General features: G+C 37.0%; 1 protein-coding gene across 1 annotated transcript in view; it reads left to right on the top strand.

The window, feature by feature from the left end:
• lama1 (laminin, alpha 1) overlaps nt 1-26,271 on the top strand; it is a 46,906-nt gene extending 20,635 nt beyond the window's left edge. The window contains 48 exon segments of the mRNA XM_048165477.1: nt 832-918; nt 1,003-1,214; nt 2,359-2,465; nt 2,616-2,796; nt 2,882-3,018; nt 3,103-3,336; nt 3,615-3,758; nt 3,834-4,016; nt 5,398-5,583; nt 5,664-5,791; nt 5,972-6,092; nt 7,101-7,241; nt 7,334-7,452; nt 7,561-7,647; nt 7,722-7,915; nt 9,588-9,730; nt 9,813-9,911; nt 10,005-10,116; nt 10,220-10,376; nt 10,472-10,682; nt 10,967-11,083; nt 12,085-12,097; nt 12,100-12,247; nt 12,329-12,467; nt 12,773-12,875; nt 13,789-13,905; nt 14,333-14,515; nt 14,602-14,756; nt 14,829-14,972; nt 15,175-15,308; nt 15,389-15,536; nt 16,775-16,899; nt 17,043-17,193; nt 17,271-17,363; nt 17,365-17,416; nt 17,496-17,637; nt 17,725-17,839; nt 19,603-19,770; nt 19,847-19,998; nt 20,070-20,252; nt 20,407-20,590; nt 21,091-21,197; nt 22,633-22,822; nt 22,930-23,082; nt 23,162-23,315; nt 25,310-25,443; nt 25,513-25,729; nt 25,821-26,271. Of these exon segments, the coding sequence (XP_048021434.1) occupies nt 832-918; nt 1,003-1,214; nt 2,359-2,465; nt 2,616-2,796; nt 2,882-3,018; nt 3,103-3,336; nt 3,615-3,758; nt 3,834-4,016; nt 5,398-5,583; nt 5,664-5,791; nt 5,972-6,092; nt 7,101-7,241; nt 7,334-7,452; nt 7,561-7,647; nt 7,722-7,915; nt 9,588-9,730; nt 9,813-9,911; nt 10,005-10,116; nt 10,220-10,376; nt 10,472-10,682; nt 10,967-11,083; nt 12,085-12,097; nt 12,100-12,247; nt 12,329-12,467; nt 12,773-12,875; nt 13,789-13,905; nt 14,333-14,515; nt 14,602-14,756; nt 14,829-14,972; nt 15,175-15,308; nt 15,389-15,536; nt 16,775-16,899; nt 17,043-17,193; nt 17,271-17,363; nt 17,365-17,416; nt 17,496-17,637; nt 17,725-17,839; nt 19,603-19,770; nt 19,847-19,998; nt 20,070-20,252; nt 20,407-20,590; nt 21,091-21,197; nt 22,633-22,822; nt 22,930-23,082; nt 23,162-23,315; nt 25,310-25,443; nt 25,513-25,729; nt 25,821-25,981 (6,865 nt within the window). The 3' untranslated portion in view covers nt 25,982-26,271.
• Nucleotides 26,272-26,657: the final 386 nt, after the last annotated feature.

Genomic DNA, 26,657 nt, shown 5'->3' with positions numbered 1-26,657 from the left:
TGAAATTGTAAAATGTGTGTGTATATATATATATATATATAATGAAAAATATATATATAATGGAAATTTTTTTATTAAATGTTATTAAATTTAATGCTGTATATAGATATACATTAAAATTGACTAATATACATTATATTAAACTTATTTAAATGCAATAATTTATTGAAATAATATTTTACATTTTATTTATTAAACATTATGAAACACACTTTTATATAATTTGTGTATATACTATAATTATAACTATAATAATGTATATATTGTAAAATAGAAATTATATAAAATTGTAAAAAATTAAATGTAATTGTACTTTAATTTGTATTCAATTAAAATTTGTATTAAATTCTATTTATTTAATTAATTATGTGTATATATGTGTGTATATAAATGGAAAAAGTGTAATTAAATGTTATTAAATTTAATGCTGTATATAGATATAAATGAAATTTTACTGATATAGATATAAATTATATTTAACTTATTTAAATGCAATAATTTATTTATTTATAACATTTATTTATAAATAAATGTATATTTATTAAATGTAATTAAATAAAACATATATATATATATATATATATATATATATATATATATATATATACACACGCATAAGATAAGATTCTTTAATAAAAATTAATGTAAAAATTTAAATTCATTTAAATATTGTCATTTGTGATCAAATTTAAATATATACATACATTAATAAAAAATTCTCATGTTTGTTTATTAAATATAATTACAATATATAATACAATATATATAATTTATTTTATTGTAAATGTGTGCAAATAGATTGTGATTATCTGATGGATGTGTGTTCTGCAGTTTCAGCCCCACGTGCGTTCTGCAGAGTCCCGGTGATGTCGTCTGTGACCAGTGCCAGCTGGGATACGCAGGAACCAAGTGTGAGAGGTACGAGATCTGCCTCACTATTGAAGAGTTTTGATATTAGATTTTGAGAGAAATAATGTCAGAAACCTGAACCTCTCTCATCAGGTGCGCTAACGGTTACTATGGCGACCCGCTGGTCCCGGGGCAGCGGTGTTCAGCGTGTGAGTGTAACGGTAACGTGGACCCGTCTGAAGCCGGTCACTGCGACGGCCTCACCGGAGAGTGTCTGAAGTGTCTGGGTCACACGTCGGGTCGGCACTGCGAGCGCTGCGAGGACGGGTTCTACGGAGACGCCGTGACCCGGAAAAACTGCCAGGGTGAGACAAAAACACCCGTCTGTGTTCATTTAATACATTCATTTATACATCATTTTTGTTTTTAAATCACAGAAGTAATTTTTCCAGTCATAGAAAAGAGATGTGTATATTTTATATATTTTAATATTAATATTATTTTTTAGATATATTTTCATATTAATATTATTTGAAATATAATATTATTATAAATTAACTCATTTGTTCATTATTTAATTTTTTTTTTTAAATCTTTTTTTGAGGTAATTTTTTCATAGAAAAGATGGAGATATTTTTCTATATATTTTAATATTAATATTATTATTTTTATATATATTTTCATGTTAATATTATTCAATATTATTTGAAATGTTATTATAAATTAAATAAAAATGTAAAAACTAATTTTATATAGTATTTGTTAATTATTTAATATATATTTTTTGTTTTTACATCTCTTTTTTTTAAATCTATTATTTTTTATATTATTATAATTATAATATGATAAATTTAAAAATGTAAAAACTAATTTTATATAGTATTTGTTAAATATTTAATATATTGTTTTTGTTTTTAAATCTCTGAAATTTTTGAAATCTCTTTTTGAGGTAATTTTTTCATAGTAAAGATGGAGATATTTTTATATATACTTTTTAATATTAATATTATTTTTTATATTATTATAATTATAATATTATAAATTTAAACATGTAAAAACTATTTTATATATAGTATTTGTTAAATATTTTATTGTTTTTAAATCTTTTTCCCTGAGGTCAACTTTGTGTCAAAATGTCACATTTTTTGCATAATTTCACCACAGAATTAAACAAATTAAAAAGGCATTTGCAGCCTTATATCTCACAATTCTGAGAACAAAGTTACTTTTTATATTTTAAAAATATATATTCTTCCATATTGACCTTTATCAATACATTTCTATTTTTCTGTTGTGCAATAATGACTGAATAAAATGTTTGTTTAAAGTAATCATAGTAATATTATCTATACAAAAGAGTAATATTTAAATAATAAAATATTTTTAACCTTTATTTAAAATCCTCCTGTGAGGTGAAGCTCTAGTGACGTCCAGTGGACAAACGCGGTACTGACCGTCAGTTACTGTACCGTGTCTGAAATCATGCCGTCTGTGTTTCTGTCTGTCTAGCCTGTGGTTGCCATGGTAACGGGTCTCTGTCCACCGTGTGTAACGTGATCACGGGTCAGTGTGAGTGTAAATCCAACGTGGTCGGACAAACATGTGACCGCTGTCAGGTACGTCTGCTGCGATGTTTACGATCTATTTTATGTACCTTTATGTAATGGAGCGTGTTGTTGCTTATAAACGAAGTTCCATGAAAATATTCTCTAATAAATATCTTTTATTAATAGTCTCAGTGTAGCCTGATCGTGTGTGTGTTTCAGGCTGGTTATCACGGCATTAACAGCGGCGATGGCTGTAGACTGTGTGAATGCAACCAATCAGGCTCTCTGTCTGCGTCATGTGACGAGGAGGGGCGGTGCCAATGCATCACCGGAGTGACAGGTGATAAATGTGATCGCTGTCAGCGCGGATATTACAGCTTCAGAGAGAACGGATGCACACGTAAGAACATCAACCACATATATTTTCATTGATTTATGTGTGTGTGTGTGTGTGACGTAATCGCGTCTCGTTGTGTCTCCTCTAGCATGTGACTGCGCACACACACACGGGAACTGCAACGCAGAGACGGGCGAGTGTATCTGCCCTCCACACACACACGGGCCGAAGTGTGAGGAGTGTGAGGAAGGTCACTGGGGTCACGACGGCGTGTCCGGCTGTAAGGTGCGGCACATCGGTCACGAGCTAATGATGTTGTACTACGGTATCACCACAGTAGATGTTGTAAAGGTCTCTCTGTGTGTGTAGGCGTGTGACTGCAGTGCCGTCGGCTCGAGCTCGTCTCAGTGTGACCTGCTGTCGGCTCAGTGTCCCTGCAGACCACAGTTCTCCGGCCTCAAGTGTGAGCGCTGCGCTTTGGGCTACAAAAACTTCCCAGAATGCACCGCATGCAACTGTAACCCCGACGGCACGCGCGAGGAGTTCTGTGACGGGACGCTGGGAGTGTGTGGATGTGAGGATCATGGGCAGTGTTCCTGCAAGGTGACGACAGCGATATTACAGGCCCATATTACGCCCTCAAAGTCCTGATGTTGTTTTTGGGCTCTACTAGATATTCTCTCCTCATATTCTCCATTGTTGCAGCTCCTCTCTTCCCAGTCTGTCAGTAACGCTCTGTTTAGTTCCTGTCTCTTTGAAGCCCCTCCCTCTGAAAAGCACAATGTGCTCTGATTGGACAGCTGGAGCAGTGTGTTGTGATTGGTGTTTGGGAAATGGAGGTGTTTCAGGTACACTGACGCTGAAACCTCTTCTGTTTTCAGGAGAATGTTGGCGGCAGCGGCTGTGACGAGTGTAAGAGCGGGACGTTTGGTCTGACGGCTCAGAATCCGTCCGGCTGCAGTCCGTGCTTCTGTTTCGGTGTTTCCAGCGTGTGTGAGGAGCTGAGCGGCCTGATCCGAGTGCCGGTGAGCGGCGACACTGATGAACACATGTTGAATATTCATGAATCGCTCTATAACACGTCTCTCTGTGTGATTCAGATCACTCTGGGTTCTGCTCCGGCTCTGCTGCGTGTCGTGTCTCAGAGTGACCTGCAGGGGACGCTGGAGGGCGTTTATTACACCGATCAAGAGATGCTGTTGGACGCGGCTCACCTGCACAGTCTGTCTGTCCTCACCGCACCGTATTACTGGAGACTTCCTCAGAAATACCACGGTAACAAGGTACAAACGCCACGGTTCGTTGTTAGTTCAATAGGTTGTTTGCACATGACGTCACAGCAGCAGCGCGAATGAGTCTGGAGGGCAGGGAGTGATGTTTCTATATAGGAATCCTATCAAAAACTCAAAATTCGCATGTTTTGCGTCGTATATGGTTGCTCAAATCGATAAAATCGAGAACCCAGAAGGTGTTTATATCGTTTACATAACTTATACCGTTTTTTTATAACTTATTTCGTTTTTTAACTTTAAAAGTTGTCGCCTTTTATAGCGTTTTGCGTCTGCTGATACTTAAATGAATATGGATACTTGCTTACCTTTTTGACTTGGTTAAATATTCACATTCTTCATGCTATCGTTTGCAGGGAGGAGAAGATATTTTATCCTATTTAATTATAATTTTGTATTTTCACTTCAGTTTTGTAGTATTCTGTTCACAATGTTGATCTGGTTACCATGACAACAGTGTCATGCGCTGCTGCTTCAGGCATCGTATGGTAGAAAATGTCCAAATAAAATAAATGTGTTCAACAAGCTGACTTTAGTCGATCCATTTATTTGTTGGAAGCGTGTAAATGTAACTAGTTTTAATGTTGTTTTTGTAAATATTCACTTTCCCATATGACCACGGAGGAGAATCGGAGGGTCACGTTCAGAACACAGACACGCTGTATTTTTGTATTTATTTCAACAAATGACAACCAAAATCAAACCCATAGAAGCTCGTGAACAGTTTTGAAGTGGCTGTGTGCAAAATTAGACATAAAAACCAAATACAAAACTCAGCAAAGTATGTGATTATTTTGAGTGAAAGGCAGTGGCTTTATTTAGTGACATTATTACATTTGCTAGTCGTCTTCCCTCACCTTTTAAGGCGAAAATTGTATTATCGTCCTTTTTTTTTTTAAACGATATCGTGAGTTCCTATTACAATTCTCGATTCAGCATAAATGACCTACAATGGCGACATTTTTCACAATCACGACAGAAAATCAAAATACTGCTCTAACTTCACTAGTAGAAAGGCAGCGCGATATAAACAAACCTAGACTAGAACTGAACACGGCGTGACGGCAGCTTCACATCCTCTATATCTGCCTCCTTGATGGCAGGAAAGTATTTTAATTCAGCGGAAAAGTCGCTCCTCTTCATAACATAAGGATCGCGTCCAACATATGTTGTGATTTTCTGTTTATACCTTTCTAAACCAGCAAAGAAAGGACTTTTCCCCATCTCTTCCATTCTAATTTTCACTGCTTGCCCTCCACCGGAATTTCGCACGTCACCAAAACCACGTGATTGCAAACAACCTATTTTAATAATGCATTAGTAAGTATTTTTCATTGATGTGTTGTTTTGATGAATGTTTCCTCGTGTCTCGCAGCTGCTGTCGTACGGAGGAAGACTCTCCTACACGCTCGCGTTCTTCGCTCTCGATGGCGTCGGACTGGTCAATCACGAGCCGCAGGTTCTGATGAGGGGCGGACACCTCCGCAAGCTGGTCATCTACACCGACGCTCCCGCACCTGAAAACGGAGTGCGCACGGCACAGGAAGTTCCTCTGACCGAGGTGAGTGTGCTTACATCGGCTCTGGACCGTGTTTGTGTCATAAAGCCGGATCTCTGACCGTTCCTCTTGTCTGTTTGCAGCACGAGTGGAAGTATTTCAACTCCGTGTCTGATGAGGCCGTGAGTCACGCCGACTTCATGTCTGTGCTGAGTAACGTGGAGTACATCATCATCAAAGCCTCGTACGGCTCCGGACTGCAGCAGAGCCGGTCAGTGTGTGTCTGGATATATTCCTGAATCATTCATCACGTCACATGTTTCAGAGCTGATTTTATCCAACAGGATGAACTGTGATGTTATTGATTAATAGATGGAGCAACTACATCTAGATTCAAAGACAAACATGAATAACATCACAGATGAATGTGATTTTTGTCGTCTCTCTCCAGGATCTCTAATATCTCCATGGAAACGGCGCTGGAGGCGGACGAGGTTCCTGCGGGTGGAAAAGTGGCGCGGCTAGTGGAGATGTGCGAGTGTCCGCTGGGATACGCTGGACTCTCATGTCAGGTCAGATAAACTTTAATAGTCGAATCCTGTCAATTATCTTAATGTACAAACTCTGATAAATACCTTGTTAAACTATAAAAATAAAATAAAACGCATAAATAATATAAAATTAATCATTAATTATAGAGGATAAGACAATATATGTGTGTGTATATATATATATATATATATATATATATATATATATATATATATATATATATATATATATATATATAATAATACATTTAGTCTTATACTATATGATTTTATAAGATAATATACATTTAATATATCAATATAAAATGTATCATTAATAATATAATATAATATAATAGATATAAATTAAAATATATAAATGTATATCTAATAATTAAGTATATTATAATTATTATATTATTAATTTTATACTATTTATATTCTATTTATATTTTATATATTGTATTATATTAGACGACAATATAATATAAAAAAATAAAATTAATCATATTTTTAATGATTCATTTTATTACTGATTTTATTTCTTGTATATTATATTGTCCCCTAATATAATATAAGGCAATAAAATATTTAAAGAATATATAATTAGTAATTGAGATTATATTATTGATTTTATATTATTTGTATGCTTTTTATATTTTATATATTGTCATATATTTTATTATATTATATAATAAAGCAATATAATATAAAAAAATTAAATATACATAATATTAAGTTAATCAATAATAATATAATAATAAGATAATATAATATCTAAAATATAAATAAAGGCCGTTCAGCTACAACGATAACGATAAAGATATGTTAAAGTTCAGGATGTAGTTCTCGAGCATTTAAAGTGACAGACGACAAAACTGGAGCGCTTATAATAAACAGAACAATATTGTGTGGACGCTGATACAGTTATCGTTATAGTTATCATTATTGGTGTGATGTTTCCACATCACTTACAGTTCCGTTCTGTTGTTTTAAGAGGTGTTCTGATGAATGATTTGATGTTTTTACCCATCATGCTCTGTGTTGCAGGAGTGTGCTCCGGGTTATTACCGCCAGGCCGTGTCTGAGCTCAACATGAAGGGCAGAAACCGGCCGCTCATTCAGCCCTGCGTCCCGTGCCGGTGCAACAACCACAGTCTGTCATGTGACCTGGAGACGGGCGAGTGTCTGGTGAGAAAATCCAGATTGATGAACCTGCTTTATCCACATCAAACTGATGATGAAATCAGCTGCTTGAGATGCTTAAATAATTGTGTGTTCAGGGATGCCAGCACAACACCGCAGGAGAGCACTGCCACGTGTGCGCCGCAGGGCATTATGGGAAGGTGCAGGGCTCCATCAGTGACTGCTCGCTGTGTGCCTGTCCGCTGCGGGGTCAGAGGTGAGGTCACATGACACAGTACGGCTGTGTTTAGGTCCTTCTGGAAACGTTTATTTGATTAAATTGCAGGATTATTTTGGTCCTAGCTGATGTTTTGCGTGTCTTTAGTTTCAGCGCGACGTGTGTGCTAGAGGGCGCTGGAGATTTCCGCTGCGACCACTGTGAGGAGGGATACGAGGGCCGTTACTGTGAGAGGTGAGGTCATGTGACATTACGGGACACGCACAAACACACACTCGTACGCTAACGCTCTCTCCCGCATCTCTCAGGTGTTCGGTCGGTTACTATGGTAACCCGTCTGAGCCGGGTGGGCGGTGCCAGGCGTGCCAGTGCAGCGGGGCGGGGTCAGTGCACAGCATCTGTGACGGACGCACGGGGCGGTGCGAGTGCAAGGTTGGGGTCAGAGGTCACCTGTGTGACCAGTGTGAGGAGAGACACGTGCTGGTCAGCGAGCAGTGTGTGTGTAAGTCAACTTCATTTCTATAGATTGCTTCAAAGCAGCTTCACAGTGACAAAAATTAAATAATAACAGTGTCGATGTTGCAAAATTCATCAATTATCAGTTCATGAACAGTGTTGATTCAGTTCAGTGACGGTGTTGATTCAGTTCAGTGACAGTGTTGATTCAGTTCAGTGACGGTGTTGATTCAGTTCAGTGATGGTGTTGATTCAGGTCAGTGACTGTGTTGATTCAGTTTGGTTTAGTGTTGGTTTAGTTCAGTGTTGATTCAGTTCAGTGACGGTGTTGATTCAGTTCAGTGACGGTGTTGATTCAGTTCAGTGACGGTGTTGATTCAGTTCAGTGACAGTGTTGACTCAGTTCAGTGACGGTGTTGATTCAGTTCAGTGACAGTGTTGATTCAGTTCAGTGACGGTGTTGATTCAGTTCAGTGATGGTGTTGATTCAGGTCAGTGACTGTGTTGATTCAGTTTGGTTTAGTGTTGGTTTAGTTCAGTGTTGATTCAGTTCAGTGACGGTGTTGATTCAGTTCAGTGACGGTGTTGATTCAGTTCAGTGACGGTGTTGATTCAGTTCAGTGACAGTGTTGACTCAGTTCAGTGACGGTGTTGATTCAGTTCAGTGACAGTGTTGATTCAGTTCAGTGACGGTGTTGATTCAGTTCAGTGATGGTGTTGATTCAGGTCAGTGACTGTGTTGATTCAGTTTGGTTTAGTGTTGGTTTAGTTCAGTGTTGATTCAGTTCAGTGACGGTGTTGATTCAGTTCAGTGACGGTGTTGATTCAGTTCAGTGACTGTGTTGATTCAGTTCAGTGTTGATTCAGTTCAGTGACAGTGTTGATTCAGTTCAGTGATGGTGTTGATTCAGGTCAGTTCAGTGTTGATTCAGGTCAGTGACAGTGTTGATTCAGTTTGGTTTAGTGTTGGTTCAGTTCAGTGACGGTGTTGATTCAGTTCAGTGACAGTGTTGATTCAGTTCAGTGACTGTGTTGATTCAGGTCAGTTCAGTGTTGATTCAGGTCAGTTCAGTGTTGATTCAGGTCAGTGTCAGTGTTGATTCAGTTCAGTTTAGTGTTGGTTCAGTTCAGTGTTGATTCAGTTCAGTGACAGTGTTGATTCAGTTCAATTCAGTGACAGTTGATTCAGTTCAGTGACAGTGTTGATTCAGTTTAGTGACAGTGTTGACTCAGTTCAGTGACGGTGTTGATTCAGTTCAGTGACAGTGTTGATTCAGTTCAGTGATGGTGTTGATTCAGGTCAGTGACAGTGTTGATTCAGTTCAGTGACGGTGTTGATTCAGTTCAGTGACTGTGTTGATTCAGTTCAGTGTTGATTCAGTTCAGTTCAGTGTTGATTCGATTCAGTTCAGTGACAGTGTTGATTCAGTTCAGTGATGGTGTTGATTCAGGTCAGTGACAGTGTTGATTCAGTTTGGTTTAGTGTTGGTTTAGTTCAGTGTTGATTCAGTTCAGTGACGGTGTTGATTCAGTTCAGTGACGGTGTTGATTCAGTTCAGTGACTGTGTTGATTCAGTTCAGTGTTGATTCAGTTCAGTTCAGTGTTGATTCGATTCAGTTCAGTTCAGTGTTGATTCAGTTCAGTTCAGTGTTGATTCAGTTCAGTTCAGTGCTGATGCTGCGCGGTCAGTCTGATTCTCCAGCTCATGTTTCTGCAGCGTGTGATGACGGCTGCACCGGAGTGCTGTTGGACGATCTGGATGCTTTGGACGGGTCCGTCGCGTCTCTGAACCTGTCGGCTGTCGTTATCGCCCCCTACAGCCAACTGATGACCCTTGAGAACCAGACCCGAGAGGTCAAGGTCAGTCACATGACCTAGTCTGCAGGTAACTTTGTATGCATGAATACTTCATATGTAAATTTGCATGTGTTTCATCGTTCAGAGTTTGATGTCGTGGGAGCAGAGCCCAGATCATCAGCTGACCGCAGGAGAACGACGCTTGCGCAACCTGAACAATCACATCACTGACCTGCAGCATCAGGTACGGCTCACATCCCGCCTCATGGTATCCATGGCGACCAGCAGACTGATGCTGTGACTCAATGTGTGTGTGTGTGTGTTTCTTCATCTGCAGGTGCAGAGTGTGTTTGAAGGCAGTGAGGATGTGCTGCTGACCTCTGAGGAGAGATTCACACAGGGCAAACAGCTGCTGGACCTCATCACTAACATTCATTCTGCCATCCACGGTAACTCTGGCTTCGTCTCAGAGAGTAATCCACCATTGTTAATGTTATCAGTTAAAATAAGAACGTGATTTGATTGGCTGCTGTTGGTTTGTGATTGGTTCAGGCCTGATGGAGAAGGTGCGTTCTGTGAATGTGACGATGGACGACGCTCTGGATGAAGTGAACGGCACGTACCTGCTGGAGGAGACGAACACGGTGCTAAAGAAGATCAGGACCTTCAATCTGACGCACTGCAGCACGACTGCGCAGAACGAGCTCAGGCACGAAACACGACATCCAACACTCATCTGCACAAACACGTGTGTGTCCGGCCCAGTTTCTAATGTAGTCCGTGTGTGTGTGTGTGTGTGTTCAGTTCTGCAGTGTCTGTGCTGCTGAAGGTTCAGGATGAGATGTCACAGCCGCTTGGTCACAACCAGTTCAGACTGGAGAACATCTCCACAACAGTCAGCAGATACAAGCAGCAGCTCCTGCAGGTCCAGGAGGCCCTGAACACGGCCGAGAGCCACAACAACCACAGCAAACGTCTGCTCGAGGACATCCAGATCAACCTACGGCAGCTCGCAGTGAGTCTTCATCAGAGGCGATTGAGAAACGGCAAAATAACTGTAGATCTTCTGCTCACCAAAGCTGCATTTATTTGATCAAAAATGCAGGAAAAATGTGAAATATTTTTGTCATTTAGAATATCTGTTTTCTATGTGAATATATAGTAAAGTGTAATTTATTCCTGTGATCAAAGCTGAATTTTCAGCATCATTACTCCAGTCTTCAGTGTCACATGATCCTTCAGAAATCATTCAAATATGATGATTTGCTGCTCAAGAAACATTAAAATCTCTTTCTTCAGATCTCCAGAAACAATGTCAGCAGTTTGAACCAGGAAGTAGAAACACAAGTACAGGAAGCTCAAGACCTGCTGACTGATGCCCTCAATATAGCTGTAGACATGGACAACGGGACAGCTGTGAGTGACGTTTCTACATCATATAACTCTGTTTAGACGTATATGACACAGTGAATGTTAGGGCTGGGTATTGAAACAATTTTCACGATTCGATTTGATTCGATATCGATTATTCTGGATGTAGTATTTCAGTTTCAGCACATGGCAAATTTTCTAGAGGAAAAAAATCTCAGCTAATGCTGTAAACTACACATGAGAGTCAGCTGGTACTACTATAATAATACTGAAGGTTAAATTAACTTATTTATATACAAACACTTAAATTACACTCAATTGATGTTTTTATTATAAATAAAGTTTAGAATTACATAATCATATTTCTACTCCAATTCGTTTTTTTTTTTTAATATAATCATTTAAATTGTGTCTGATTTATTCAAACATGCATTAAATATTGAAGAACATATAAATTATAATGAATATGTAACGGTGCATAGCTATATTTATCTTTCTAGAGTCACTTTTCTAGCTGACTAATGAGTTTATGGTCACTGAATATGTTTTTCTGAGGTAAATGTGACGTCACGTGACATTAAGTTTTATTGACGTCTTTCCGAGGTTGAAACACTGAGCGATTACACGAGACATGATACGGATTTCAGTAAGTTGTACTGTATATTTTAAAGTAACTGGTATTAAAGCAGAGGAGAGGATGATCACATGCTTCTCTTTAACTGAGGCGCTAAAGCGATCTGTCACGCCACATTAAACAGCGCCAAAACGGCTATTTATTTTTTGAATCTCATAATAAGATGGACGTCATTTGAAATCTGAGACTTTGCTTCATATCAAAAGTAACAAAGATTATTGTGATTTATTGGATGGGAGGAGCTACATATTCTGCTCATTCATCAACTGAAAACAGACTAGACTAATCGATTCTTGGGATTTAAGAATCAATATCGGTTCGTAAAAATGAGAATCGATTAAAATCAAGAAATCAATATTTTTTTACCCAGCCCTAGTGAATGTAATTCCAGATGATGCGTTTGTCGTTCCAGACTCTGGATGAGATGAGAACGATCTGGAAGGGTGGAGTCCAAATCTCAGGACGCATGTGGACGATTTAGTGATGGATTTGACCAAAAGAGACGCCCTACAGATGGTGTACAGGGCCGAGGATCACGCGCAAGCCCTCAGCAAACAGGCACAAGCCCTTAACAGGTGCGTCACCCTATAAAAATCTCACAGAACGTGTCATAAATGTTGTTCGGATTGTAATGAGACTCGATGTCTTGCGTTCAGTTCTCTATCCGAGGTCAGATCTGCATCAGTAAATGCAACCAGCGCCACTCAGACCAACAGCAACATCACAGGAAACATACAGCTGGCGGAAGATCTGGCTCACGCCGCCAATCAGAATGCAAGCTCCGCCCTCAATCTGGTATGTCGACCAATCAGAGCTTGAGAATACTATACAATATGGTGTTTTTGGCCTATATGTATATACATTATTTTAAGCAGAATAAAATGCTTACTAAAAATGATTAGATATTTTATCTATTTAATTGCATGCCATCTAAGTGTATAATTTGTTGTTAAATTATTGAAATATTAACTTAATCTCATAAATATTTTACGTTGATTGAAGAAAAAACTGCTATACATCATCAAATGTTATTCAAAATGCAGGAAGATATTATAATAAAGTCACTAGTCATTAATGCTGATTTGTCCATTTCCTGTAAGACGTCAGATTCAGAGGACTCGCTGACTGAGCAGGGGACGAGAACGCTTCAGACGAGCGCAGAGATTCTGGACGCCAGCGGAACCCTGAAGAACCTCAATGAAGGTAAAACACGCACCACATGACAGATCAATATGATCATACAGATAATAATAATCCCCTGATACAGCACGTCTATGACCAAACATAAAAAACTAAAACCATAAAAAACTTGAAATTAAATAATTTTTAAATAAAAAGTCGAAGTACTAAAATAACTAACACTAAATAAATTAACTAAAATAATAAAAGCTATATAGACATATTTATAATAAAACAAAGACTAATAAAAATGACAAAAACATTATACAATTAACTCAGAAAATCTAAAAATAAAAACGTAAATGTAATAAAATAAAATAAAATAAAATGTAAAAGCCCTTTCACAACTTACTTATTTGAAAAAGTAACTTAGATATTTTTATTTGTGAATTTAAAAGTAATCTGTTATGTAATCAGATTACTTTTCCAAGTAACTAGTAAAGTAACTTGTGATGTCATTGATATACTATTATAGTTTTTATTAATATTTTGAATGTTTTTATTTTTGTATTTTCCGTTTTGATTTTAGTTACATTTTTAGTGTTTTTAGTCTTTTTTAAATATATATATATATATATATATATATATATATATATATATTAAATATATCTGTATAGTTTTTATTCATTTTATTTAAGTTTTAGTTATTTTACTACTTAAACTGAAAGAAAATTATGCCTTTGCAACTAGCTGAAATATTTTTTTTTCATATTTTATTTCATTTTAATTCAAGTAACAAAAATGTTTTTCATGGTTTTAGTTAACGATGTAGAACACTTTTTTTGGCTCACAGTCTTCCATAAACGACAGAACAAGACGACATGAAGAAAAGACAACAACATACACTAGTTTATCTTAACATGTACGTAACAGATGTCTGTAGAGCAAAGCTGTCGACTCTCACTGATATATTCGTGTTTCTGTCCGTGTGTTTCAGGGCTGGTGTTTAACGTCAGTGAAGTTACCAGCAGATTGAGTCTAGTTAGAGCGAATGTTCAGAACTTCACTCAGCTGCTCCCAGAAGCCCTCAGCATCCTGAGAAACCTTCCCAACGGTACGTTCAAAAGATCAATCAATGCATTCTTCTGTCTGTGATCCCAGCTAACAAAAAAATACTCAAAGAACGTTTTGCCAATGTTACTTTTTAAGAATGTTCTCAGAATGTTTTAAAAACGTTTTTTTTCTTGGTTATGTGAACGTTAAAGGAACATTCCATTTGATCATTCTTCAAATATTATTGAATGTTACTTTTAAATGTTCTCTGAACGTTCTGAAACAAGTAACATTTAAACATTTAAAAGTTATTTTTCTGAAACAAGTAGTAACATTTAAAGAACGTTCCATAAATGATGTATAAATAGTGTTTTTGTGCAAACATTTAGAGAACATTATTAAAGACCAGATAACTTTGAACAAACGTTCTATTAACGTTACTGGAAGAACTTTGAGAGAACGTTCCCTGTTTTCCGTCTCTCTCTCAGGCAGCAGAGATGCGATTCTCGAGGCGAAGCAGCAGGCGGAAGCGGCGAATGCGTCTTTACAGAAAGCGCTGGAACGTTTGCAGGATTATCGTATGAAGCTGGACGAGTCTTTGTCTGTCGTCGGCGCGGTTAACACCAGCAGCCGGAGCGCCAACCAGCTGGTCAGAGACTCCGAGGAGACCGGTGAGTGATTTCAGTCGACACTCTCTCTCTCTCTCTCATGTGCGTGTCACGAGCGTCTCACGAGCGTCTCCATCTCGCCCCCTCAGCCAACGCAGCCAAATCCACTCTGAACGAGGCTCATCTGAAGGCCGAGCGGCTGTTCGACCGCCTGAAGCCTCTGCAGATGCTGGGAGAGAACCTGAGCAGAAACCTGTCCGAAATCAGAGAGCTGATCAATCAGGCCCGCAAACAGGCAGCTTCGGTGAGTCTCGCGTCATGTGACCTCTCACAATAACACACGGCATTGCAAATGCTCACGCTCTGATCTCTGTAGATTAAAGTGGCCGTTTCGGCCGACCGGGATTGTGTCCGAGCGTACAGACCGGAGGTGACGTCCAGTAACTTCAACACCCTCACGCTGACCATGAAGACCACTGAACCCGACAACCTGCTCTTCTACTTGGGCAGCAGCGCCAGCGTACGTCACATGATCAACAGTGTCATTTTAGTATGGGAAAATGGCCACATATGAATCTCTGTGTATTTATTGCTTTTGCACGACATTAGGATGATTTTGTGTTACGTTACGCCAACATCGCAACTGATAAAAATGGCTGCAGAGTTGTTTTTCATTCCTGCCGTATGTTTCAGTGTTTAAAGTCTGTTTAAATTCACATCAGGAGGATTTTATGGCTTTGGAAATGCGTCATGGGAAGGTGTCTTTCCTATGGGATACTGGCTCTGGACACACCAAACTGGAGTATCCCAACGTTCAGATCAACAACGACAAGTGGCACAGGATCAATGCGACGCGGTGCGTGACTCTCTGTGCTGATGTCACGTTCACTTCTTCTCTTTGAATGATAAACACTGACGTCTGTCATGTTGACGCAGGTTTGGGAGACACGGCACCCTGACCGTTCAGCAGACGGACTCTGAGCCGCTGCCCGCCGTGAAGACCACAGCGTCCGGCTCCTCCACCGTCATGGACGTCAACAGATCCACCTGGGTGTTTGTCGGAGGACTCGGCGGTCAGGTGAAGGTGAGACCAACATCCTCAGAGTTCAGATCAAACCTGATCAGTGCAGACAGTCAGAATGAGGGATGAAAATAAGCTTTTAAGTTCATAACTTCATGAAAAATGCACAGATCATAGAAAATGCACATCATTATTTAAAGATTCTCACGATTAAAATGAATATAATATATTGCGTTTATCAGAAGATATTACTCACAGAATGATTTAACATACTTGGCTAAAAACATGCGAAAGATGCAGTGTGTATCAAATGATCCCGGACACATCCATGTTCGTTTTCCAATGTGGAATAACACAAAATAGGTATCATATCAAAGCTTAGTATGTCATCTTTTTAATGCATCTAAAAACTCTTAACGAGTGCTGAGAAGTGCCTCTAAACCGGAGTTTGCCGCCCGTGGGCGCCACCTGGCTGCGAAAAAATGAATAACAATTTATTCAACTATACTTTAGGCTATCACCACAAAATTTGAACCAGATGCAGCTCAAATGTAGAAGAGCATCACCAAAAAATCCGATCTTATTGCCTTCCTGAGTTATTCCATGTCAAAAAATAAATAAATAAATAATTATAAAAAAATTTTGTCTCTAATTTTTTGTCTTTTATCAGCAGTTTCTCAGCATTTTTCAAAATTTCTCAAAATTTAAAAAGTGTTTTATCAAATGATACCTATCTTTTGACAGTTTTGGAGTTATTACTTGTTGCTCAGAAAAAAAAACTCTAAAAAAGCCTTCAGGTCTTAAAGGGTTAACATTTGTTGCGTTTTTTAAAACAAATGTAATTTTACTTTGTTTATTAATGTTTTTGCTCCACATTTGTGCAGTTTTTGGAGGATTCTTCATATTTTTTAAATTTATATAAATAAATTAAAAAATATTTTTTTAAATAGGTTTTTATACAAAAACAGCTTTTTATGTCAAATTCATTTTATAAAGACCCACATTTCTAACTTTCATTCATGGGGATAACATGGATAATTTGACATGGTTTAGTGTGAGATTTTTGCCCATCTTTTGGAAAATGCAGTTTTAAAAGTAAAAAATGATCACTTTATCCAGTACATGCTGCAGAGCTCCACTATTTGATGTTTGACTGACTGTATTTTTCATATCTAAATATCATGAAATCACAATTATGACAATAAAAGCTACTTTTTGTCAAAGTTTAGTATTTTTTGCAATTAAAAAAATCAGTTTTTGTCATGTCATGACCCCTTTAACATTTGTTGTGTTTTTCCCAGAAATCCCCAGCGGTGAAAATGACTCATTTCAAGGGCTGCATGGGCGAAGCTTCGCTCAACGAGAACAACATCGGATTATGGAACTACGCGGAGCGGCAGGGCGAGTGTGGCGGCTGCTTCATGAGGTGAAACGCCCTTCATCTGTCTCAAAAACACATCAATGACATTCAGATCAGACGGTCGTTTGACTCCACACGTCATCTAGACCCCTCCTTCACTCGGGTCTTCAGGTGTGTTTTTGACGCTCTTCTTTCCTCTGTTTCATCAGTCTGCGCACAGAAGACACCTCGTTCCACTTCGACGGCAGCGGGTTCTCTGTGGTGGAGAAGTCTCTTCGCTCCATGTCCACCAGCGTCATCATGTTCTTCAAAACTCTGTCTCCGAACGGCCTGCTGCTGTATCTGGCCTCCAACGGCACGGTACGTTCCCGCTAGCGCTCGTGATCCTCACTGATCCATGTGTGCAGATCCCTCATGCTTGTCTTCTGTACTTATAGAGAGACTTCCTGTCCATCGAGCTGGTGGAAGGGAAGGTTCACCTGACCTTCGAACTGGGCTCCGGCGTGCTCACCCTGACCTCTAGCAAGAACGTACAACACGGGCACCTGGTACAGAATCGCCCTGCAGAGGAACAAGCGCAAAGGTGCGTCTTTATTCTCGATTCTTATTGGTTAGTTGTTGAAGGGTTTGTTAACATGAGACGACATCTGTTCTGTCCGCAGGCCATTTATCAGTGATGGCCGCTGATAACCCGTCCGAGAGAGAGGTCATGGAGGCGGAGTCACCGGGTTCAGCCTCTGACCTCAATCGCTCCGACCTCGACCCCATTTACATCGGTGGATTGCCAGCCTCTCGACCAATCAGGTGAGACCGGCGTCTCAAGGATTCATCGCATTGTTTAAATACTTCCTTTTTTGTCTTTAAATGCATGGTTCTTCTGGATCTTTGCAGGAGGCAGGTTGTCGCTCGCTCTTTTGTCGGCTGTATGAAGAACGTTGAAATCGCTCGCACAAACTTCGACCTGCTCAGAGAGGCGTATGGAGTGAAGAAAGGCTGCGTCCTCAAGGTACAGAATCACAGGGTTAAAAACAGGGTTATTATAGTTAACTAAACCATAAAAAAATCATTTTCATTACTTGAAATAACATAAACGTTAACTGAAAAAAAAAAAAAAAGTATTTAATTTTATTTCAGCTAGTGGCCAAAGCAACATTTCTCATTTTTATTCAGTTTAACTTGATGAACTAAAATAACTAAAACTGAAATAAATATTAACAAAAACTAGACAAAATAGACATATTTAAAAAAAAAATGCTGAAATTAAACTGAAAATAGAAAATGCAAAAATAAAAAAGTAATTCAAAATATTTTAAAAAGTACAGTATTTTTTCCATCCCACCCCATCCCACATTAAAATAATACATTAAATAAAATCACTTTAAAAATTATAAAATAATATTTAAGAAATGATTGAAATAATATTAATAACTACTACAATATTACTATAATAATTGCTATAGTAAGATAATATATTATATAAATATTTATATTAAATTATATTAATATTTATTTATATTTATTATTACCAAAGATCATTTTTAAAGAATCTTAATTATTATATTCTTTGACCACCACTATTATTTTCTTTTTTTTGTGTGTTTTACTTTAATAATTACTATAATGATATAATACATTATATTAATAATTATATTATATTATTATTTAATATTTATTATTACTAAAGATTATTTTTAAATTCCCTTAATTATTTTATTCTTTGACCACCCCTTTTATTTTTTTCTTTACAGATTACAGATTATATATATATAATAATATTATTATATTATTATTATTATAAATATTATAATCAATGGAAAATATTATTACTATAATAATTTTATATTCATATTTTGAATATGTTATATAAATATTTATAAAGATTATTTTAAACTAAATTATTTTATACTATGACCTTCTTTCATTTTCTGTATCTAAAACTCTGAATTATTAAAATATTATAATCAATAGAAAATATTATTACTATAATAGTTATATATTCATAATTAGAATTATTAGTTATTATATTAATATTTATGTATATTTATTACTAAAGATTTATTTAAACTCATATAATTATTTTCTTTATTTTCTAAAGATTATTTTAAACTCCATTAATTATTATAAGGGAGACTTTGACCTTCTATAAATTAAAAAAAACCTCTAAATTATTAAAATGTTGTAATTAATAGAAAATAATATTACTATAATAGTTATATATTCATAATTAGAATAAATTATATTAATATTTATGTATATTTATTATTACTAAATATTTATTTAAACTCACATAATGATTTTCTTTGACCCCCCCCCCAATTTTCCTTATCTGAAACTTTGAATTATTATAAATATTATAATCAATAGAACATATTATTTCTTTAATAATTGTATATTCATATTCAGAATGTATTAAATAAATATATATTATTACTGAAGATTATTTTAAACTCCCGTGATTATTATATTCTTTGACCTTTGTTCATTTTCTGTATCTAAAACTCTAAATATTATAATCCATAGAAAATATTATTACTATAATAATTTTTATAATTTATCATTATTATTTATTATTGCTAAAGATTATTTTAAACTCCCGTGATTATTATTCTTCTTTAACCCACGTTCATTTTCTTTATATTACACTCTTATAATACAAACACAAAACATAGAAATATAAAGTGATGATTATCCCCCAGAACGAATATTTCTTCTTTGGATTTGTAGTGTTTGTAAAGGCAGATGAATGTTCATGTTCCCGTGTGTTTCCAGCCCATCCGCAGCGTGTCCGTGTTCGGCAGCGGTTTTCTGGAGATGCCCGCCGTCCTCTTGGGTTCCCACACGGAGATCATGACCACCTTCTCCAGCAGACGGGACGGCGGCGTCATCCTGGCGGGATTCAGCGGGGCCGCGGGCCGCTCGCGCCGACAGACGTCACAGGTCAGGACGCGATCATCAGTGCGTCTGTACACGTGTCAGGTGGTGCGTGTGTGTTTACCTGTCGCTCTCCTCTCAGTCGTTCCTGCTCGTGATGCTCGTGTCCGGAGCGGTGGAGGTCCGTGTGGCCGTGGCAGAGGGCGGGGCCGTGCACAAAGCCGTCGTCAAATCACAAAACGGCTCCTTCAGTGACGGACAGGAGCATTCGCTCGTCCTGCAGAGGAACAAACGGTGTGTAGCAGAATGTTTCCAGTGAGAACACGCTTGAGTTTAGTTTCTTCATCTCCATGTTTGTGCTTCAGGTCCATCTCAGTGTTTGTGGACGAGCAGAACCAGGCGGCGGTGAAGCTGGGCTCGTCTGCTGATAGAGCTCTGGCGCTGGGCCGGCTCTTCATCGGCGGCGTTCCTCCAGGAGAGGGCGCTGCTGTGCCGGGATCTGCCGGCTCCTTCTACGGCTGCATCAGGAACACTGCAGTGGACGGCATGTGAGTGACACACATCCACAGATCACACATAAAATATAAAAAAACTGATTTCAACTTATTAGTATCTCAATGGTACTAATGTTTATATATAATATTTATATTATATAATGACATATAATCAGCTGCAGAGACTGAATGAGAAGGTCTAATGCAGGTTGTTGGATCTGTCCGGCGCGCTGCACTACGAGGACGTGGACATGGACAGCTGTTTACTGGAGGAGAGACCCAAACGTGTGCTTCTACCCGACGACGTGGAGGTGGAGCCGACCTCTGACCCCTCCGCACGACCCCTGTCGCCCGCGGCGGAGCTGAGCGCGCTCACACCGGGCAGCACCAGCGTGAGTCGCACACACGTTCACTCTGAGACACACCTGCAGATGCGTGAAGCGATCGGGAATGTGTAAATGTTTATAAATATTTAGTGCAGCATTTTTATAACAAATATATTTAGATTCAAACATCACCTGAAACAACATGAAGACACATTTTGGTTATGAAAGGCATGATAACTATATTAGATGATGTTTATTCCAAGCGCGCGATAAACTTCATAAAGGTCATTTGGAAGCTCAGTCTCAATCCTATGGATTTTATTTTATTTCATGTATTTTATTGTTTTAGAACTAAAATATTTTATAGCGACTCATTGTGACAGGTGTGTTTGACCCCTGTGTCACACATGTGACATTCTTCAGATAGTTTCTGTAAACACAGAACATGTTACTCACATCTGTAACATCATAAGAATGTCATACCTGTCTCTGTCTCACACCCTTATATATGGTCACATGATCACACTGAAACAAGCATTGTGAACAACTGAACTTCACTTCCTCAGTGTGCGGCCACGGACCAAACAGACAGCATCCCAGAATCCCACCAGTTCGGACTGTCCCGACACAGTCACATGATCATGGGCTTCAAGAATAAGACTGTCAGAACCAGGTAAACGAATCGATCACATTAACCATCAGTCTCCAGTCAGAGACCCTCATAGTGCCGTTACAGATATCAGTCCTTCATTTACTAAAAAATAAAAGCAAAAATCACATATTAATGTGCTTATGATGGAAGAGCATCACAATAAACATTAATATACACCGTGATTGGACACTTGTGTACCTGGCCACTCTTGAAAGCACAAAATACACTTTTATATTACAAATTCAACAATAAAATAACCTTTACAGACACATTATTATGAGCAAAAATATAAGAAAAAAGAAAAACAGTTTAATAAAAGAATAATTTTAAACATAAATAAATATTAAAACATATAAACATTTTATTTATATATATACTTATTATTTATTTTAATATTTTAATATTATTTTAAATTAAATATTTTAGATTTTTTATTATATTTGTTATTTATTTATTATATATATAAAAGTTTATTTATATATGTAATTATTTATTTAAAATATATAACTAATAAAATATATCAACATTATATATTTTATTAAATGTATATATATACTTATTTAAAAAATATGTAATTTTAAAAAAATATATAATTATTTATTTAAAATATATATAAATATTCAAATATATCAACAGTATATATTTTATTAAAATATGTAATGTTTATATATTTTAATATTTATAAATAATAAAAATAAATAATTTTATGTGTGTATTACACACACACACACACACACACACACATATATATATATATATATATATATATATATATATATATATATATATATACAAGATAAATAATATATAACATTATAAAACTAAATGGGATAAAATATATACAGTAAATATTATAAAATATATCAAATTAAATATTTCGTGCCCAGTACATGATGAACTTTCTACAGTTGTGTCCAAGAGTGATTTCTGGAGGGGTTATTTGTTTTTAATGACCCTACAGTTCAATTAAACCATCAAAATATATTCAAACAATATAAAATATTTTCCTCATGACAGAAGAACAAACACTAAACTTGGTGAAGGTGTTTATCTGACTGAATTATTTGGCAAAAAAGGCAAACTACAGCTACAGGTTTTATTTTACCATGCAAAAAAATGCACAGAAAAACATGAAGCTGACAGGAAAAAGAAACATTGACGACAACTTGTTCAGTTATTAATATTTCATTGGATCTCTCTTGTTTGTGCATGTTCATAATTTCTTTTATGTAGCACAATTTGTCATGTTTCATTGCATTATTATCACAAATAAAACAATCAAAATCTTCAATAATATTTGAATAAAGGGTGAAGATGTCAATTTTCATGACTTTTGCGCACTAATATATGGTGTATATTTGTGTATGTATTTTAACTAGTCACATGTGCATGACTTCACAGCTGACAGTGACGCAGACGCTCTGTAACGTGTGATTGTGTGTGTTTGTCGTCTCAGTTTCGCGGTGAAGCTGTCCGTGCGGACGTTCGCTCACAGCGGCCTTCTGTTCTACATGGCCAACGCCAACCAGCAGGATTACGCAGTTCTGCAGCTGCAGGCCGGCCGTCTGCTGCTGTCATGTGACCTGGGCAGAGGACCCGCCAGCGCCACGCTGCCCGCCGCCATCAGTGACGGCCTCTGGCACACCGTGAGTTCTGCTCCAGCCGCCTCAGATAACGGGCAGAAAGATCTACGTTTGGAAATTGATATAAATATATGAAATATTTTCTATAATAAAGTATAATCTGTGTGCAGGTGAAGGCCGAGTTCGGTAAGAAGTCTGTGATGGTCAGTGTGGACGGGAGCGAGTCCGACCGCATCGCCACTAAAGGACACACGCTAGACGTGGAGGGGAAGTTGTACCTCGGCGGACTTCCTGCCACATATACAGCCAAGAGAATCGGAAACGTAACGGATGTTTTTCAGTCTGAAATGATTTAATATGAACTCGTTTGCAGTGATAACAGGACTGTGTTTTGTTCCTCAGGTGACCCACAGTCTGGCGGCGTGTCTGCAGGACGTGACGCTCAACGGCGTCCCGATGAACCTCAACAGTCCGCTGGGGGCTCATGGGACGGGCTCCTGCTTCAGCAGCGCTCAGGATGGCACCTTCTTCAACGGCAGTGGATACGCAGCTTTCAGTGAGCGGCCTTCCTGTTTAACACTGACATCACACACACACACACACACTGACGGCCCAGATATGGGACATCACTCTATTTCATTTAAACAACATATATAACGCATGCGTAACTGTGGAAGCCCATTTCTGCCACATAAGAAAAAATCATGCTTCTAATCTTATCATAATTATGGCATAAAAAGTCATAATTATAAGATTAAAGACTAAATTATGACATACTTAGTCATCTTTTTTACTTTTTGTGCCATTTTCTTTTGTCATAATTATGACTTTCTACTTATAATTTTAACTTTTTATATCAATTGACTGTCATAATTTTGTCTTTTATGTTTTTTGACTTTTTATCTCTTATAAATGACTGTCATAATTTCAACATTTCTTATACTTGACTTTTTTTTCATAATTTTAATTTTTTTTATCATAATTCACTTTGTCATAATTTTGTCTTGTCATAATTGACTTTTTTCATATCAACTTTTTGTCATTTTTTTCTGTCATAATTATAACTTATCTCATCATTTACTTATGTCGTACTTTTATCTTTTATGTCATAATTATGACTCATTATTTCAGCTTTTTGTCAATTTTGACTATCATAATTGACTTTTTGTCATATCAACGTTTTGTAGTAATTTCAATTTTGTCAATTTTGAATGTCATCATAATTTACTTGTTGCCATAATTCCAACTTTTTGTCAGTTTTGACTTTTATAATTGACTATCATAATTTCAACTTTGTCAATTTTGAATTTTTATCAATTCTCATAATTTCAACTTTTTGTCAGTTTTGACTTTATAATAATTGACTTTTTGTCATAATTTCTGTTTTGTAATTTTTGACTTTTTTTATAATTGACTTTTTGTCATAATTTCAACGTTTTGTCAATTTTGAATTTTTATCAATTGACTCATAATTTCAACTTTTTGTCAGTTTTGACTATAATAATTGACTTTTTGTCATAATTTCAACTTTTTGTCAGTTTTAACTATAATAATTGACTTTTTGTCATAAAAATTCAAAATTGACAGTTGAAATTATCAATTGACTCATAATTTCAACTTTTTGTCAGTTTTGACTTTATAATAATTGACTGTCATAATTTCTGTTTTGTAATTTTTTACTTTTTTTATAATTGACTTTTTGTCAATTTCAACTTTTTGTCAATTTTGAATTTTTATCAATTGACTCATAATTTCAACTTTTTGTCAGTTTTGACTATAATTATTGACTTTTTGTCTTAAATTCAAAATTGACAAAAAGTTGAAATTATCAATTGACTCATAATTTCAACTTTTTGTCAGTTTTGACTATAATAATTGACTTTTTGTCATAATTTCAACTTTTTGTCAGTTTTGACTTTATAATAATTGACTTTGTCATAATTTCTGTTTTGTAATTTTTGACTTTTTTATAATTGACTTTTTGTCATAATTTCAACATTGTCAATTTTTACTTTTTTTATAATTGACTTTTTGTCATAATTTCAACTTTTTGTCAATTTTGAATTTTTATCAATTGACTCATAATTTCAACTTTTTGTCAGTTTTGACTATCATAATTGACTTTTATCATAATTTTGTTATAATTTCAACATTTTGTAATTTAAATTTGTCAATTCTGACTTTTTATCATAGTTGACAAAAAGTTGAAATTATGGCAAAAAGTCAATTATGATAAAAAGTTAAAATTGATAAATTTTAATTATTATAAAATGTTGAAATTGACAAAAAGTTGAAATTATGGCAAAAAGTCAATTTCAGCGTTTTGTAATAATTTCAGTTTTTGTCAATTTTGACTTTTTATCATAATTTCAACTTTTTGTCAATTTTGAATTTGTCATAATTGACTTTCTGCCATAATTTCATCTTTTTGTCAATTTTGACTTTTTATGAATTTATTTACCATCATTTAAATTCCATGTCATAATTTCAGCATCTTTTTATATCAGTATTTTGGCTTGTGTTAATGCTGACCCGTCTCTGTTCCTGCAGTGAAGGAGGGTTATAACGTGGGCTCGGACGTGACGGTGAGTCTGGACTTCCGCTCCACGGCGCCGGACGGAGTTCTGTTGGGAATCAGCAGCACTAAGGTGGACGCCATCGGCCTGGAGCTGCTCAACGGACAGGTCAGTACCGTTAGATTTCCACTGACTCCGCGGCACGGTGACCGTTACTGACGCTCTGACCCGTCGCAGGTGGTGTTTAACGTTAATAACGGCGCGGGCCGGATCACGGCGAGCAGCAGGAGCGGCGTGTCCATGTGTGACGGCCGCTGGCGCACCCTGGTGGCCAAGAAGCAGAAGCACAGCTTGAGTCTGACCGTCGACGGCGTGACGGTGACCACGGAGAACCCGTACTCTTCATCCACCTCCGCCGAGACCAAAAACCCCATCTATGTGGGCGGACATCCAGGTACTGACAGTTCATTGGCTGTGGTGAGGTCAGTCATGACGATGTTCTGCTGGAGCTGTTGACGTTGATCATGTGTGTTTGTGTCTCACAGCTGACGTGAAGCAGAACTGTCTCAGCACCAGAGAGCCGTTCCGCGGCTGCATGCGGAACCTGCGGGTGTTCAAGGGTCACGTGACGGACGTTCTGGACTTCAGCGCCGCGTTCGCGCACCCGCACGTCTTTCCTCATTCCTGCCCTGCGAGCGCCGCATAAACCTTCTGCTTTACTCAATCACTGCGTACCGAGAATAATTCTAGAGATTTTAATCACGATTGTTTGTGATCAACATGCAGATGTCAGTAACTCTTTACAGCAAGGTCTCATTTGTTAACATGACTTTATTTTAAGGTTTTTTTATGTTAGTTCACACTGATGATATCAAATACATTTGATTTTAAAAATATTGTTTTTCATTGCTCATGTTAACTGAAATCTTATTTGTAAAGTTTTACCAGATGTTGTTTAGATTTGATACTTGTTAATAAAATTCAGCTCGTTTCTTAGTCGAGTGTTTGTTGTTTTACTGATGATGAAACTCCAACATTCCTTCACTATCCGGAACATTCCGGAACGCTGATAGTGAAACTCATTCCAACAAAGAGCTTTACACACACACACTCGGTCTTACACAACACTGAGGTTTCATGTGTTTTAATTGGATTAGTTCATAATGACCGGTCATTTCACCCAAATATTACAGCATGACTAGTCAAACTTCAGTACATATTCAACATCTGTCTATGATATGAAATATGGCTACATGTTCTTCTTCATAATACTCACGTTTGGCCGACGCGTTTTGATGAAACGAGGCAACAGAAAAATGGCTTTGCTGTAAAACGGTCAATATGACAAAACACTTCAACTAAACGATCAGAACACAAACTCG

The sequence above is a fragment of the Megalobrama amblycephala genome, linkage group LG18 (assembly GCF_018812025.1).
Source record: "Megalobrama amblycephala isolate DHTTF-2021 linkage group LG18, ASM1881202v1, whole genome shotgun sequence".
NCBI lineage: Eukaryota > Metazoa > Chordata > Actinopteri > Cypriniformes > Xenocyprididae > Megalobrama > Megalobrama amblycephala.
Note: the sequence above shows the minus strand (reverse complement) of the source record. Positions and strands in the feature narration are given on the sequence as shown.